Raw genomic sequence first — 18,651 nt, forward strand, 5'->3', positions numbered from 1 at the left:
AAGTTGTTTTTCTTTAATATTCCCTCCATTTTATATTTATTTTAGCTTCAAGTTTTTAGATTAAGAAAAACAATCACTCAAACAAAATAGCATTTTTTAAGGTCAATTTTATTAAAATATTTTTATTCTCTTTCTTGATTTTTATCAATATGTCACTAGCTTATTATAAGATAATAATATTTATTAGGGAACAAAATTAAAATATAAATTTTGATATTTCATGAAAAATTGAAATATCAATGAAAAGATAAATATTAAAACAACCATTATAAAAAATTAGAGAGTAGGTGGTAAAGAATAACTCACGAAAAATCATCTATCACATGTTGTTTTATCAAAAAAATTGGACATTTTCTTTTTTTAATTTAATTTCAGTGTGGTAATATCGCTATCTTTTGAATTTCGATCACAATATTTTGAGAATATTTTACCTTTTAGTGTTCTATCTAATATGCTACGAGAAAAGATTAAACCTACAAGTTTCAATGTCGTTTCACAAACTAATTACATAAAACCGTTATTACTAAATAAAAATATAAAGATTTTTATATTGTTAATGTATTATTATTTATTCTTAACAAAAACCCATAAAAAAATTGAATGACTAAAGTTAAATTTAATTGGAACACATATTTTGTCGTGATAAAAATATGCATATATTAATGCTAGATACCATTTCATAAATGATTATTTTCTTTAAATTTTGTCAATAAAATTTATTTACTTAAAATAAGATAACTTATATTTAAGCATACACATGAGCACTTCAATAAATAATAATAATAATGATAATAATAATAGAAAAAGGTGTTGGGATTATTTAAAGTTATTTTGTGTAGCCCTAGTTATTGCAACAAGGAATCATTGAGAAACTATCTTTCTAAAACTACCTTGATTTTTCCAATTCAATATTTTAATTGGGTTTGGATTGTTACATTCTCTTTGGTATTTTGTTATTTTTATTAGTTTCCCAAATGCAGGAGTCAGCAGTGGGTCCCCCATCCTAATTTTGAAGTAACAAGCATGCAAAATATGTGACCTTTTTCTCCCTATTATTGACCCTCCTACACTTCCCACCATTATTACAACCCTACTTATTCTTTCTCTCTTTTTTAAAGTTAAAAAAGTACCTTCATTACACTAAATACCAACATATTTTATTTCTAATATAATCAAAAAAATTAATTTTAATTTTATTAATGTTATTTAAATCTTGTTAACAATTAAGATAATTCAACATGTATTTTATCTTTATTAAAAAATTAATACTATTTTTTAAACATTTCTACCCATTATTAAAGATTAAACATATGTTTAATTATATTAATTATTAATGGAGTTTAAGCAAAAACAAAATTAATGTTATTGTATTAAGAATGTAGTTTTTTTTATTATAATAAAAAGGAAATATGGTGAACCAAATATTTATTCTTAAAAAATAATAATTGTTTTCTTTCTATTATTTTAAAATACGCTATTAAGATTTTTTGAAAAATAAATATATTTAGATGAATTAGATTGAGAAAATTTAAGAATTATAACACAAACCCTATCAAAGTTCACAAGTCCATTAAGCAGGAATGAATGATAATTTTACTCTATTAATTCATCGGAATAATCTAATATAGTTCTACCACCCCATCTGAATTAAAAGAAAAAATTATACTAAATATTTATATTTAAAGTTTTTACTAGAAATATTTTTAAGATTTTCATATTTTTTTGTTATTATTAGTAATTTAATTTCTATAAAAATAATATTTAAATCAGATTTGGATTAAAATTATTAATATATTTCACATTTTTCACTAAACTTTATCTATTTAAACTAACATATCCGTTCACTAACCACAATTAGAGAACATATCAAAAAATTTAATGTATTTTTAATTAATTAATAAATAATAAAGAAGATTCATGTATATTCAGAGTGAAACTTGAGTTTATGATCTGAGATGAGAAGTGTGTGTATTATTCAACGCTAAAGAATAAAAAAGTAGGTTAATTGATAGAATGGAAGGTGAGGCATTATAATCAAACCCTAAATTAGTTTATTGAAGCTACAACATCACTATTGGGAGTTAATTCTGTCTTATCGTTTCTCATATATGGTAGTTGGATTTTATATTATGTCGCTTTGAGTTTGGAACAGACATTTTTATTCTCAGAAAATTCAACTAATTTTAAATCTTTACAATTTTTATTCCAATATTTCAAATTTTGGATTTCTCTGGAGTTTATCTCATAGATTGTTGGAATCACATTGACTAAAGAATAAATGGGTGTAAACTTTATCTCATAAGTCGGTTTTATGAAGTTGAGTTGGACTTAAAGTTCACTTCTTAATATGGTATCAGAGTCATTTTGATCATATCCTAACGAGTGTTTGTTGGGCTTATCAGGTCACACGCTATCAGACCGTTATCGAACCATCTATAATATGTTATCTCACGCACAAGCTGTTACTTTTGGCGTAAGGGGTGTGTTGGAGATCACACATGACTAGAAAATAAATTGGTGCAAACCTTACCTCATAAGCCGGTTTTATGAGGTTGAGTTAGACTTAAAGTCCACTTCTTAATATAGATTGAAAAATTAAATAAAAAAAAGGAAGTGAAAAATAATATTCTTTTGGATTAGGAAATAGATTTAAGGGTGAAGTAAAGTAAGAGAAAGAGACTGAAAAAGGAAGTTGATTATATTAAGGAGAAGAGAGCATCTGATAGATTAAATATTTTTTAATTGATAGAATTATAAGATTGTTAATTTTGACTTTGTGTTAAAAATAAATTTAGAATCAATGTTGATAAATTCTATATACTTAGTACATAGTTTAACAATTATTTCTCTTATGAATTGAGTACGGGTTGAAAAATAATTGTGAATTATGTGACTGCGTCAACTCATGTGAAAATGTAAAATATATATTTTTAATAGATGTAGAAAATAAGTTTTTTAAATGATATTGAAAATTAAATAAAATTAAAATAAATAACGTAGTAAAAGATTAAAAACAAACTTTAATTAAATAAAAATTAAAATAATATACTTAAATTTTTGTAAGTGTCACATTTGACTACATAACTGAAATTATAAATATGCTAAAAAGAAAACAACATGCAAAACGATAGTTAAATTATAATAATTGAAATAAATAAAATAACAATAAAGGCAACTAAAATAATATGAGTTTCTTTATTTTAAGGAGTTCAAAAATATCACACACTTCTTGGTTTTAAAGTTGAAAAAGATGGTGTTCGACATTGAGAAAGTAAAAATTATCCAAAAATAGTTTATATCTAAAATGTAGAAGAAGTCTAAATCGTTCATGACTTAGTTAGTTTTTATATAAGATTTGTTAAGAATTTCTCTATCGCTCGTCTAAACGAACTTGTTAAGAAGGATATGCTTTTCATATGGAAAGAAAAATGAGAAAAAAAACTTTTGAAAACTAAAAAGATAAGTTAATTCATGTCCTCATTTTTGCTCTTCCAAACTTGTTTCAAAACTTTAAACTAGAGTGTGATGCATTTGGGCTTAGAATAGGTGATGTGTGGCCATCATATTGCTTACTTTAGTGTTCCTCATAACCTTACCTTACTCATCTAGCTTGTTTATGAAAACTCACTTAGCTTCTATGATTGCTTTGTCCTTTAACAGACTGGTAAGATTTTAGACTTCATTTTTCCCAATGCTTTCTTTAACAAGAAGCAGACCTTTCTTAGGTTTTTCAAGATCTGTATTATGAGTTTCAAGTTTTTGTTCCAAATTCTTGTTCTCTTTAGACAAATCATTATTTACCTTTGAACGTTTTGCATTTTCATTGGAAAGATTATTGGATGTAGTTTTTAAAAGCTTTATTTCCTTGCATTCATTCTTAAAATTCTTTTTCATGGCTTTGAATACATCGATAATTTTGGATGTATTTGATAAAGCTTCATGATAAGATAAATGAAGAGAATATATAAATTAGAAAAATCTACTCAGTAAAAGTAATTTTACCACTACACCGTTCAGTAAATAATATTAAAAAATTTAAAACTAAACCTAATTTTCACTTTATCTATCTTCTCAGTTTTCACTTTCTGAAAGTCTTGCCTCCTAGTAACAGTTGTGTGCACCCCCAAAACTTTCCTCCAAACACTCTCCTCCAAGCATCACCTCCAAGCATTCATCACACCTGTGCCCTCTTCATTCTAGGCAACACTCCTCTTCATTCATCACATATTTTCTTATTACAGGTTAGTAGTTTAGCATTTCTTTGAATTTGAATTTGGTGGAACTATTTTAAACCGGATCACTTAATCCAGTATTTTTCTTTTTATAATTAGGTTATGGATTACGTAATATGATAGTTTGAGTGTTTAATTGCGTTCTAGATTACATAATCTAGTAGTTTTTTTTTTTCTTAAATAGGTTTTGGATTACGTAATCCGATAGTGTTATTTTGTTAAATAGGTTACGAATTATGTAATCTGGTAATTTGGGTGTTTAATTAGGCTCTGGATTACGTAATCCAGTAGTTTTATTTTTTTAAATAAGTTCCAAATTATGTAATTAGGTAGTGTTATTTTGTTAAATAGGTTATAGATTATGTAATCCCAGTAGTTTGGTTGTTTAATTAGGTTTTAGATTACGTAATCTGGTAATTTTGTTTTCTTTAATAGGTTCCAGATTATGTAATCCGGAAGTGATTTTTTTCGTAATTGGATTCTAGATTAGGTAATTCAGAAGTTAATTTTTTACATTTATATACTAGATTATGTAATCCAAAAGAATCTTTTTTTATATCATGTGTCATGGGTTCAACTTGATGATTATGTCATCCCTTATCTTATTTGTAAATAATTGAAATTCACACGGTGTTGTGGACAAATATGGCTAAAACAAGAGGTATTGGATCTTAGGATCATGTCGCACAAGGCCAACAACATCAGTCCGTAGAAGAGGCCAAGGTGATGTCGAAGGAAGGTTTGATGTTGATGCTCATATAGGTAAATTACCTACAACAAGGATTCTGTGATGATGAGCAGGTGGACCAGGGAGAAAGGTTTCATGGAAGACCTTCTAATATGTCGTTGCTAGTAAATTTTGTTGATCATGTTGTTGTTAAGCTGTGGGAGGGTGAGGTAAGAATGGAAAAACCTTCAATTAAATTGTCTTTGTTAATTTTTGTTTAAATTGTTTTAATTATATTGAATATATACAAATTTGTATTAGGATCGGGGAGAACTTAAATTGGTATCCCATAATAGAATATTACATAAATTTGGGATGCCTCATGCTGATATTGAGTTTCTTGTACAAAATTATGGATTGTTTAGTTTGTGCAATATAAGTTATGAGGTGGGAGACAAGGGGTTGACTTTAGCTTTTATCGAGAGGTGGCATGGGGAGACGAACTCCTTCCACCTTCCCATTGGTGAGATGACCATTACACTTGATGATGTGTCATCTCTTTTACACCTCCCCATTTTGGGTCAATTCCCTACATATGTGCTCTTAAGGTACAACGTAGTTGCGACAATTTTAGTTGAGTTACTAGGGGTGGAGGAGGGTCGTGGGAAGATTGAGATGAGGCAGTGTCGATGCGCCCACGTATGATTGAGTTGGCTCCAAGATATATATGAGGATTGTTGCGTACATATTTTTGTCATGTCCGGTGGGCAATTTCACGCAACTTATTTTGATTATCACTTTGCCACAAATATCAACATGTTTGAACCGAGATAAAATGACATCCCATTCTTGTTGAATTGACAACTCAGATGATGAATCTCATTCAGATAAATCTAAAAAACTTAGTCTAGTCCACATAACATGAACTTCGTTAAGTGGAATGACACCCATAACATATCTGGCTAATTCACAAGCACATGGTAATTCGTGAGTCCATTTAAGTACACATCCACAACGTTCACTATCAAAACCAACAACATTGACCCGATTAAACTCTTCAACAATGTGAATCAAAGCATGTTTAGATACAAATCCAACCAACATTATATACAATTTCACATTGAATGTGTGTCCTATGACATGTAGACTCATATGAAAGAATGCCTTGATTTCGTTATGTTGAAGTATAATAACGTTTTTTATAGCTTCCCAACATGAGCACATGTCTCCCATGTTATTTTGTAATATTCGTTTCAAAGACCAATCAGATGATCCAATCCTGTATAAGTATAAAACATAAAACAATTAAACGTTATACACGTTCTAAACAAAGTAAAGTCATATTTTGATATAAACTGCATCCCAACATTTCCAGACATACTTGTTTGATGTTGTATTTCCCAAATGCATTAACGAATTTGTCCAACACTTCATAAACTTTTCTTTGTGTAGAATAATCCATATCTTCTTCAAATATTTAACAAGTAAGGGCCACAGTGAACAAATAGTTCCAAAATTTTTAACAAACCCATCAAATTTAGCGATCTCTGTACAGTCAATGACAGTCCTCCATGAATCCGTAACAAAACTACCAACATTTTACATTTTGCTTTGACATTCTTATTGATGTGAAACTGACAAAGAAGATTTGTTGCTTTAGGAAACACAATATTGATGGCATTCGTCAAAGCAAGATCTCTATCATAAACAATGATTTCAGGCCCCACATGCGATGTCAAAAGTGACCCTCTTAGTTTTTGTAGGGGCCATATGAAGTTCTTTTCTTTCTCATTAGATAAGAACACAAAACCAGTAGATAAGGAGAAACATGTACAAGTCAAACCAATAATCTCAAGCAAAGGTAGTTGATATTTGTTCGTTTTAAAAGTCGTATCCATAAAAAGTATAATGTTAAATGCATTCAAAAGTTCTACAAAATCAAGATGAGTCCAAAAAATATCACTAACAACATTGGAAGACTTATGACACGTACTCTAGTGAAGATAGTTGTCACAGTCTAACAACATCATTAACTGTTGTAATTCAGTTCTTGGTTGTCTAACTGATCTCTTTTATGAGTAGCTTGCATTGTATACTTATTTTATTGTTGTCATATTATCCTTGGTATTCTCCTTCAAAGTACATAGTATGTTACCCGACTTAACCATGTTTTAAGTCATATCAACAAGTATGAAATGTCCATTCACTTTTAATTTGTCTGCATATGGATGACCAACTAATGTATCATACAAATTTACAAACTCATTCAAGTCTTCTCATGAAGGAAACACCTACACAAAGTTATTCTAACAATATTACAAAATCACTTCTTCAAATTATAATGAAGTAAACATGAATGAAATGAAATGTTATTCACCTCATCTGTTGTAAAATGGGTACCATAGTTCCCTTCAACCAATTCATGTTGATGCATAAAATTCATTAAGTCTTCCATACTACAGATTATTTCTACTTCATCAGATCATTTTGTAATTAATCCAACCTCCATGTCCATACTTCCACCTTCATTAATAAAACATAAATTTCCATTTTATTCTAATTCACACAATTAAGCAAATTAAAAACATTCAATTTCCCTTCCAAATTTTGTAGTCCATAACTTATTTGATAACTACAAAAATACCTTATGGATTGGATAATCCGTAAGCCATTTGTCAAGTAAAAAATAGTTTCCAGATTGAGTAATCCGTGAGGCATATTTTAAGATAAAAAATAAATTCTAGATTGGGTAATCCATAAGTTATAGAATGACTTTTAGATTAGGTAATTCATAAGTCATTTTATAACATAAATTACTACTATCGGATTACGCAATCCGAAAACATGAGATTTGGTTTATTTCCAAAATCCAGTATATGTACGAATTTACTAATCCAGAAGCTTTAAATTTTGTGCTTGTCTTTCAGATTATATAACACGAAGCTTAGTTCCAGATTCAGATTAACTTTTTGGATTATCTAATATGGAGCATAATGTTGTATTACGGTTTGAATCCAGAATGTTATTCCGGATCCAAAACTAAATTTCGTGTTACATATTCCAGAATATCATTCTTTCACATTGAAACTTACGGATTATATAATTCATTGATCCGATAGATTAACCAATTTAGGACATAAGCATTTGAGAGCACAGGATTGAAAAACTCACCTGAGAATGATGAACGAAGCTACCAACCACCGTCAACACCAACACCACAATAAAACTACCATCACGATCACCACAACAACCACCGCCACCACCACCACCACCTTCAACCCACACACTTCTTCACTCAGCAACAAACTGTAAAATATTGTCTTCTATTTTTATCTTTTTACTAAGGGTAATTTAGGAATTTTAAAATTTATGGGGTGGATGAAAAAGTGATGGAGGTCCATGAAGAAACGGTCACCCTTTAGTCGCATCAAATTTCCCCCTTTACAAGTATAATATAGACTTAGGTCATCAAGGAACACTTACTAATTAAGTTCATTTTGTAATATTCTTTCTTCAACAAATTAAATTTTTTGGGTTTTAGATTGAAAGACCGACAACATAAATTGAAAATTCGATTGAAGGAATGCAGAATTGGAAATATAAATAAATGAAATGAATGTAGAAATAGAAACTGTGAAATGAATGAACACTAAAATAGAATAGCTAAAAAAACATAACATTCTAAATGCATATATGAAATGTAATGTAATGTAATGCTGAACAATGAAATTTTGAAATGATAGGAATGAATTGAAGTGTAAAATCAGTAACCGAAATTAACAAATCAATACTAAAATAGAATCTAAATTGCAAGTATAGAAGTCGTAAACGAACCACATTGGGATATGAAACACTTTAACCAAATGAGAAATGTTAAACCATATAAGTTGAAAACATTCAAGAATTAAATATGAGAACAAAAATCAAGATAACAGGAATCGAAAGTGAAGTATAGAAGAAACTGCAATGAATTGAACTAAAGAAACTATATAACCTGAAACGATCCAAACTATAAAACCTAATTACCTAACTAAACTGCAATTAGAAATTGAAATTGGAATTGACCAAGATAGAATTGCAATCAGAAATGGACTTCAGAAACAAAAATTGACATCAGGAAATTGAAATAGGAAACAGAAATTAAATGCAGCAATTGAAAACAGTTATTGAAGGTAAAACAGAAACTGGAACCAACAATATAAACTGTAACAACTATAAAACCTAATAAAACTGAAAACAGAATTAAAATTGCTATTCAATCAGAATTACTATGGATTGAATGAAAAATAGCACAATTGAAAAACCAGAAACAGTGGTCAACTAAACTGTAAAAACTGAACTACCAATAAATATATACTTTTCTCTTTTATCAACCTTTTTTTCTTGGTTTCTTATGGCATTTCTAGAATGAAAAGAATGGCACATAGAATTCCATGATAAGAAAACAAAACGAATGTTGAGTTTAGCTGTGCCATGTTCTTTCTTGTTCCTTCTCCTCTTCTCTCCCTCCTCTACTATTCTTGTTGTTGTTTCTGTCTCTTATTTCACTGTAACTCTTTTTGTTGTGCACTCTGTCTTTTCTTTATCTGTGGTCTCTCTTTTTCGTTGTGTCTACCCTTTCCTTTATTGTTGTGTGTGTGAGTTGAGAGAAGGGTGTGGGGGTAATCCGTGAGTGTGGAAAGTGAAGTAAGTGGAGAGATTGAGAAAAAAAGGAAGTGTCTTTCCGTGAGAGTGGAGAGTGAGTGATATGTGATGGGTGTGTTTCAGATTTGATCTGCCAAATCTCTTTTCATTTGTTTTTTTTTTTCAGATTTCAATCTCCCACATTTTTATATTGTTTTTTTTCCACTTAGGTTAATTAGGCTAAACAAAAATAGTCTGGGCCCAAACATTACTTTTGTTATTTACCTATTTTCTTTAAACGAAAATGAAAATAAACTTCTAAACATTTTTTTATTTTTTATTAAAAAGAAACAAATATGTTATTTTTAAGGTTTAAAAATATTTTTGAAAACGATTTTATTATCTAAAGCATTTTATATTTTTAAATTTCTATTTTTTTCATTTTTTAATTTAATTTAATTTGTTTTTTTTATTTTTATGTAAAAATGTCCTTTTTTTAATTTTAATTTTTGTTTATTTTAATTTTAATTTTTATTTACTATTATTATTATTATTTTAGGTAAAACTTTTTTTATTTCTCATTTCTCTCAAGTTAATAATTTTGTATTAATTAAAGGTACAATTTGCAATAATTTTCACACAACCCAAAGATAGATGCTCAACTAAGACAATAAGACTCTTTGACCTTTCTCTTGTATATTCTTGGTACATTGGTTTATATGCATTCGTGTTTAATCCTTGATCTCTTTATATAGTTCTTTTAGAGAAGATTATTGAAGACTTGATCAAAAAGGTCTTGATCTTCTAGAAGACTGTTTTAAGGTAGACTCTAAAAAACTGGAAGGTCTTGATATGTCCTTTTAAGAGCTTTTCTCCGTATAAACATGTAAACACAAATAATTTTGCAAGCATTGTGTACATAGAACGAATCATAATTTTTGTTTAAATGGTTTTTTAAAACATTTTTATGTGATCGTTTTCACATTTAGTTAATTCCTTAGATGGATGATATAGTCGTTTGAAGATTAGTTTTTTGCTTGATTGATTCTAGAAAATATATGTTTAATTTTGACTTATTTAATTAATCAACAATGAATAAATAAATCAGATCAAGTATTATTGCAGGATAATAAAAACTACAATGAAGAGTGATAGACCTTATATCACTTAAAAACTTGGTAGACAATCTAGTATACTAAGATCTTGTAGTTGCACCTGCATTAAACAAACATTAGTATGAACGTAAACATGTGAAAGAATATAAGATACTTACATGATTTGTTATCATCAAAACTTAAAAACTTTCATAGTCTATTGTTAGGTTGTCTAGTCGAGTGTAAATCGTATATTGTTATCATTGTTCACATGAGGATTTTTCATCAGTAAACAATGAATGTTTCATCTTTGTCATACCAACACCAACATTCTTTCCAATTTGTGTTACTGCATATTTTGTTTAATCTCTCCTTTTGCTTCTCTATCCTAGGAACATATACTTTCTTGTCGTGGTGAATTGCAAGAATCCATTTTTCTTTTTCCAGAGCATGATTCGTCTTGCTAGTATTTTTGAAACCTGCAACAAGAAGAATTTTGTCTTTTGGTAACCATACTTGGTTGAGTTCTTTTATGTTAAAATTTCTCCATGGTTCCCTTTTTCAGACACTATTAGAGACTTCACTTATAAATACTCTAGAAGAAGATGCAATAAAATCATTTTCAGTGATGTGATTTTTGTTTTCATATTCGAATGTTGTTTTGAGAAAATCCCTAGAATTTTTAATCAAAAAATTCACATTAGTAACTTTTTTAGAACCAATGTCTTCCTAAAATAGATAATCTAGAGGTTGATCATGAAACAATTCATTTGGTTTTATACCTAATTTTTCTTTGGGTAAGACTAGTTATTTGTTAATCCTTTCTAGATTAGTATTTTGATTTTCAAGCTTCGTTTTCAGATCTAGATTCTCTTCCCTTAATCTTTGGTTAGTTCTAACGAGTTTTGCATCATTATCATAATATCTCCAGTTTTCTTTTTACATAAGATTAATTTATTTACATGCATTTTTAAATATATTTGTAAAAGTTTTATATGTAGAAACTAAATGAGTATCACTTCCCAATAAGCTTTCCTAAGAAAGTGTATGTAAAGGAGATTTACCTTTTGATTGGAGTCATCACAGAATGAGTTTTTCAATAAATCTGCCATAGTATTACAATGTATCTCCTCATTAGATTCTTCTGATGCCAGGCTGTCTGTGGTGTTTTCCATGAAGAAAATGTGATCAATTTTGGAGTTAGGAAAGTTTGGATCTCCTCTTGATTCTCTATGAGATAAAACAATAGTCTCCCACATTTCTTTGCCACTAGTTATTGTAATAACTTTGACAAGATCTTTTTCAAATAGAGCACATTTAAGAATATGCATTTAGCTAATATTTATTATTTTGTTGTTCAATCCAAGATTCACTTGACAATAACTTTTCAGAAGAATCAAGAAAAGAAGGAATGCCTTCTTTAATAATGACCAACAAATTTTCATCCATGTAATTCTATTTGTTGAACACTGGTAGCCTAATGAGGGTTTTGGTTTCAAACTCCATTGAGTATACTAAGGATCTTGCCTCAAGTCTTGTTAAGAACTAACCCTTTAGGCTAACTCTAATACCAATTGAAGGTTCAATTGACTCCAAAAGGGGGGTTGAATGGAGCCTAAACTCAATTCGTGAAGCATTAACCAATTAAAAGCAACGTTTAAATAAGAGTAGAGTGAGAGAAGTAGTAACAAAGGTTACGTCCAATCCCCTCAAGCAACCCGCTCAAAAGTCTTTCATTAAGTATTTTTCGTCTCTCTAGGTACACAAGTATTATTATAACTCTTCAAGTAGTATTCTTAGACCTCTTCAAGCCACACAAGTATTCTCAACCTCTTCAGGTTCACCCATTATTCTCAATCTCTCCAGGTTCACCAAGTATTCTCAATCTCGGTAGGTTCACTAGTATTCTCAACCTCTATAGGTTCACTAAGTATTCTAACCTCTTTAGGTACAATGTCATAATCTCCCCCTGAGATCAAGACCTTTCAATACAATGAGAAACACTCTCATTCAGAGAGAACAATGAAAGTTCACAGGGTATACTTCACAGTAGTGAAAGATTTACAATGGTTAAGCACACTACCCAAATTCTTACTGGTTGCTCTCTTCTAGCAGATAAGAAATTTTATGCACAATTCTAAACACAACTACACAGATTTTTCTACACTTTCGTATTTCGTTTCTATGCAATTCGTTGTTGTGTTCTTCACCCTTAAGGTCTTTTATATAGGCCTCTAAATATATATGTTAGCTTTAGGGTTTCTTCATTCTTCATTCTTCATGTAATCTTTAGACGCTTAATAAGAAAATAATTACTTTGATTATGCGTATAAGGCTTTTCAAAATCTTTCTTTATCTTTCTCTAATATGAATATTGAAGTTAACATTTGTACTCTATAATTGTATATATTATAGATTTAAAACTATATCAGAATTCACTCTCTGTTTACTGTTGTATGAGTTTTGAGATTCTTAATAACTTCAGTTACCTTTGATAAAGAATTAGAAATCTTATGGACTGAAGAAATATTTTATATTGTCGTTGATTAAAACAAATTGAACAGAGGTGCTTAGTATTCATTGAAAGGTGTTAAAACAAAAGTAAAGTCACAAGACAAGTCTCAAGGATACAGAACAAAATTGAGCAACTTCTTCAACATGAATAATGAGTTTCTTTACACGAGAAGAATGAACTGTGTACATGTGTTTTCTATGTAAACTGTATTGGAACTTACAGTATGCACAATTTTTTTTATCTAAAGTCACAAAAGACTACACATGGTATCCATAATTTGAGTCCCCAGTGGGATCATATATCTTAATAAGCATATCAAGAACCTCCTTCATGTTAGGCCTAGCCTGTGGTGCATCATGTGTGCATTTCACTCCAACTTGGAGCAAGTCACCCATCTCCTTAGCACCCTCAACTACCCCACTTCCCTTCAACAAAACTGGTACAGATTGAGCTAACCCTTGTCTTCCAGAACCCATCATAACACGCCTAGTCCATTCCACCAAACACTCTTCCCCTCCATCCACTGCTCTTCTCCCAGTTGCTAGCTCCATAACCAACACCCCAAAACTGTACACATCCCCTTTTGTGGTGGCTTTCCATGTTTGTCCATATTCTGGTGCAACATAGCCCACTGTGCCAGCCACTATAGTGCTCACATGACTGTCTCCAACATCAACAATTCTAGCAAGTCCAAAGTCTGTGACCTTGGCATTCCCATTCTTGTCTAGCAACACGTTACTAGCCTTCACATCTCTATGCACAATAGAAGGGTAGCACTCATGGTGTAAATAGACAAGTGCCCTGGCCACATCAATTGCCACTTCTAGGCGCCTTCTCCATCTCAATCTTTTTGTATCAGTCACAAGTTCCTCCAAGCTTCCACCTCCTATGTACTCATAAACGAGTATCTTCTGTGAACCATAGAGGCACCAACCATACAGTGTGACAAGGTTTGGATGAGGCCAGCTAAATCCATGACCACTTAGAACCTTCATTTCAGCTCTGAATTCTTTTTCACCCTCAGTTCCTTCCCTTTGGAGCTTCTTCACCGCCACCTCTCTCCCATCTGGAAATGACCCTCTATATACTGTTCCATAGCCACCCCTTCCTATGACTCTCTCCTCTGTGAAGTTGGAGGTTGCTTTCAAGATATCTGCATGTGTGAAAACTGTCTTGTTCAGGTGGAATATCTTAACTGTGTCAGAATACCATGGTGAGGATCCGGAGCTGCCTGAATCATGTGTTTGCTTCTTTATATTCTTCATGAGGTATCCTGGTCCCACAGATGGACTTTTCACCAAGAAACATATCACAAGGAAAAGAAGTCCAAAGACCACGATAGCCAGTCCTAGAGCCAAAACCAAAGACCATTTTGTGGGATTTTTCAAGACTCTGTGTAAAGTGTTATTTCTATCATCAGAGATGTTAAAGAACTTTGGGAGGCTCAAGAGGGGGTCACCCAAATATGAATCCTTGTCAAAAGTGAGTAAGTGTCCAGATGGTGGGACTGTACCAGATATGAGGGGATTGTATGAGATGTTGAACCTGCTAAGCTCATCCAAGTGTGCCAGACTTATGGGAAATGTTCCAGAGAAATTGTTCCTAGACAAATCAAGGTCCTGTAAACACTTCATGTTGCCAATATCACTTGGAATTTCACCAGAAAAATTGTTTCTGGTCATGTTCAAGACTACAAGTGGTAAACCTACCATCCCTGGAGGGAATTTCCCCGTGAACTTGTTATCTCCCAAATGAAACATGCTAAAGTTTACCATGGTCTCAATTTCTGAAGGAATCTCACCAGTCAAATAGTTCCCACTTAGCTGAAGATACCCTGCTATGTGTGATGATCTAGCAGAGTTCTCAGATGTACACATGGGGAAGATGCCATATCCTTTGAGCAACCTGTCCCAAAGGGCCCTACAATTCTTCCTTGTCAGGATGTTATACACAAAGCTGAACGGAGGGTAATCAGCAGGTATCCATCTCTTCATTGCTAAGCACTCACTATTGCCAGCAACAACTCCCCCGAGATTCTTTTGATTTGATTCAAATGTGGCCCTTGCATTCCTTCCAATTTTTGTTAGATCGGAAGGAATTTTTCCATATAGTTTGTTGTTCGCAAGGTTTAGCCATAACATGCTTGAGCAGTTTCCCAACTCTGGTGGGATTTCTCCGGTTAATGAATTATCTGAAAGTGTAAGCCATAAGAGAGAAGTCAAGTTTCCAAGGCTTGGTGGGATCGGTCCACTGAAACTGTTGAAGGCAAGATCAAGTGCCATAAGGCGAGTCAACTTTCCTAATTCAGAAGGAATAGGTCCAGAGAACTGGTTGTAGGTTAAGGTTAAGAAAGCGAGTGCAGACATTTGTGAGATTTCAACAGGTAATGGACCAGAAAAATTATTAAAGCTTAAGTCCAAGCGGCTTAGGTTTGTCAATGTAAATATGCTTGATGAGTTTAACCCTCCAGTGTAAGAATTTGAGTGCAGCACAAGAAACTTCAGTTGCTTGAATTTCCCAAAAATCTCCTGCACCTCCCCACCAAATTTGTTTCTGCTCAAATCCAAGATGAACAAATTGGTTAAGGTCAAAAGGGTCTCTGGGATATCCCTTGAGAAAGTATTGTTCTCCAAGAACAATCCCTCAAGACCAGAAATGGAACCAATTTCACGGGGAATATCTCCAGTGAAATTGTTACTAGAAAGGTTGAGAACCACTAAATTCTTGCAGTTAGATAACTCCTTGGGGGCCTTACCAACAAATCCATTCACTGAAAGGTCCAGATTTTCAATGCTACAGTTTACTGGAAAAGCCTGGGGAGGAACAACCCCAGTTAGAAAATTCTCTGAGATAGAAAACTCTCTCAGCCTGGAAAATCCAGTCCACAAGGTCCCATTTAGATGGTTGGTGCTCAAATCCAAGTACTGCAGCTTCAAGCATTGATCAAAGAAGCCATGAATCTCACCCCTCAAGTGATTATCTGAAACATTTAAAGTCACCAAACTCTCACAAATGGCAGGGAAACTCAGCCCAAGTTCCCCATGGAACCTATTAACAGACAAGTCCACTGTTTGCAACTGAGTCAATCCCTTTAGATTTAACTCCCCCTCGAGAGTATTATGGGAGAGATTGAGATACACAAGCTTGTGGCTCATCCTCAAGTCCTCAGGAATCCCCCCAGATAGAGAGTTCCAAGAGATATCAAGGTGTCTGAGCTCAGTGAGATTAGAGAAGCCATCGAATATGTTACCATATATGTCACTGTAAGAGATGTCTACTTTCACAACCCTCCTTGTTGTCCCGTTCACGAGACTGCAATCGATTCCATACCAATCACAAGGATTTGAACTGTTACTGTTCCAGCTTATGTATCCTCCTCTATTTGCAAGAGTTTGGGCTTGCAAATAAGATTTCAGCTTCAGCAGAACCTTTGCGTCAGTGTCCAAGGAATCCCCAACAACTAATTTACCTGTCAATCACCACAGCCTCGGTAAACGTGAAAGACAACTAACAAAACAGAATCAATGATCAACCTAGGAAAATCTTAATAAACAAAAATAAATAGAGAATCAACAACACCCCACTACAAAGCCTGGTGCTTAATACTTAATAATAAACACTGCTCCGTATTAAGGTGTCCTATCCAAAACAATCACGAGGTTCACTCATTATCAGTAAAGCAACCACTATTATTAACCCAAAAAGGAGTTTGAGGCAAAAACTTACCTTTTCTGGAAAAAAGATAAGCAACAGAGTTCTAGGTTAGTTAGTACCTGAGAAGAGGATCAAGAAACAGACAAACAGGAAGCCCCATGAATCGGTTTCCTGCTCTGACATTAATGATGTTCCTCCTTCTTTTCTTGTGCTCTGTGTTCTTTTTCTTGTTTTAGCAAAACTCATGTACTTGATAGTTGTGTCAGGGAATAGAAGAAGAGGAAATCTTTGAGGAACTCAAAACTGGGGTGAGGACGTCGAAGCCATTGGGGTATGTTGTGTTGTTGGAACTTGGAATGGTCTACCTATGCCAGGTGGTGGTGGTGGACAAAAAAACAATTGAACTCTGAACAACACAGTGACTTGTGTCTTTATTTTCCATTTTCACGTCTTGTAATATCACGCTGAGGGATTTATTTTATTCAATTCAATATACGAGTGAAGAATGAACCAACGATCGTCGTTGTAATTAATATAAAAAAAAAGTGGGGTTGATGTGCTTTGTCCCCGAATGTGAATGTGAATGTCAAATCACCTATGTGTTTCTAATCTGGCTATTTCTCACTTATATATCATACATACACATTTTCCTAACATTCCAAATTTAGTATACTCTTTTAATTTATATTTTGTTATAATTTTTTTTTTATGATATATTCAATATAGTTTAACATTAATGTATATATTATCCTAAAAATATAAGTTTAGCAATTTTTGTGGGTGATGATGTGATGTTTAAATGATTGTAAATTAGTAAAGAGGGTGAAGTTTTTTTATGAATTAGTTTATTTTGTAGTTTTTGTCTTTGATTTGAAGATATTTTGACATGAAAAATGTTGCATTGATAAATGTGAGTGTATGTTTGAGGGTGAGAAGAAGCAAAGAAGAGAGTTTTGGAATTTGGTGGGAAAGGGGCGGTGGAGCCGCCATTGCTGACCGGTTCGAGGAAGATTGGCTCGCACGGGTTTGACTAGATTGCCACCACGCAAAGACTCTTACCTCTTCTCTGCTCAACCTTTCGCAAGTCACTCTTCTGCGACAACTATTTATTCACGCACACACCAAAAATTAGATAAGGATGTAAAAGAATCACTACCAAGATAGAGAGTTCAAAACTTACAAGACATGTAACACGTGAATTAATATATAGTAAAAACAAAAAAGTCTTAAATTAAAATAAAAAAATATCAATGTTTCATATAAGTCACCTTCACCTATTATTTTGGGAAATTAGCAGGGAGAAGAATAAAAAAAAACATAAATCTTAAATTAATATAAAACCACCAATGTTTCATAAATCATCTTTAATTATTGTTGTAGGAAAATAGGAGGGAGAGTAATACGTGTACACCCCCAAAATTTATTAACTATTATGTTGTGAATAATAGAGGGTTAGTATATGCTCGTATACTTAGTTCGTCAACACAAATAAGACATACAAGGTAAGCTATTTCAAAAATTAAAGTAAAGAAATAATTAGATTTGTTATTCATAAATAATTCAGTTTCTTTTTCAATTCAACATATACGTACAAAATTCATGTATCAACCACAAAAATTCAATTTCATGCAAATATCAATATACAACAACTATATAGATCACACATGAATCTATTCATCTATGATAGTCAACAAGAATAATATTAACTGACGTCTTTCGGAAGACTCGTATTAAGTAGCCCTTATTAAATACTAACATTTGATCTAATACTCAAGACTATCATTTTCATACAATACATATTATATAAGAATTTCAAAAATTAATTGAACACTTCAATTAACATTCACTTCACCTTTATAAAAGCCT

The 18,651-nt window shown here is 31.9% G+C and overlaps 1 protein-coding gene and 1 long non-coding RNA gene across 2 annotated transcripts; both read right to left on the reverse strand.

The window, feature by feature from the left end:
* Window positions 1–7,086: 7,086 nt before the first annotated feature.
* On the reverse strand, window positions 7,087–9,496 carry LOC137823066 (uncharacterized). Its single transcript, XR_011083052.1, has 2 exons — window positions 8,071–9,496; window positions 7,087–7,422 (listed from the first exon to the last, which is right to left on the reverse strand). It is a non-coding gene; the product is annotated as an uncharacterized lncRNA (long non-coding RNA).
* Window positions 9,497–13,244: 3,748 nt separating this feature from the next.
* On the reverse strand, window positions 13,245–17,319 carry LOC137821545 (probable LRR receptor-like serine/threonine-protein kinase At1g74360). The gene is made up of 2 exons (XM_068626188.1): window positions 16,905–17,319; window positions 13,245–16,600 (listed from the first exon to the last, which is right to left on the reverse strand). The coding sequence occupies exons 1-2, from the start codon at window positions 17,029–17,031 to the stop codon at window positions 13,389–13,391; spliced, it is 3,339 nt and encodes a 1,112-aa protein (XP_068482289.1). The 5' UTR covers window positions 17,032–17,319; the 3' UTR covers window positions 13,245–13,388.
* Window positions 17,320–18,651: the final 1,332 nt, after the last annotated feature.

Source organism: Phaseolus vulgaris, chromosome 9, assembly GCF_000499845.2.
Source record: "Phaseolus vulgaris cultivar G19833 chromosome 9, P. vulgaris v2.0, whole genome shotgun sequence".
NCBI classification, from domain to species: Eukaryota; Viridiplantae; Streptophyta; class Magnoliopsida; order Fabales; family Fabaceae; genus Phaseolus; species Phaseolus vulgaris.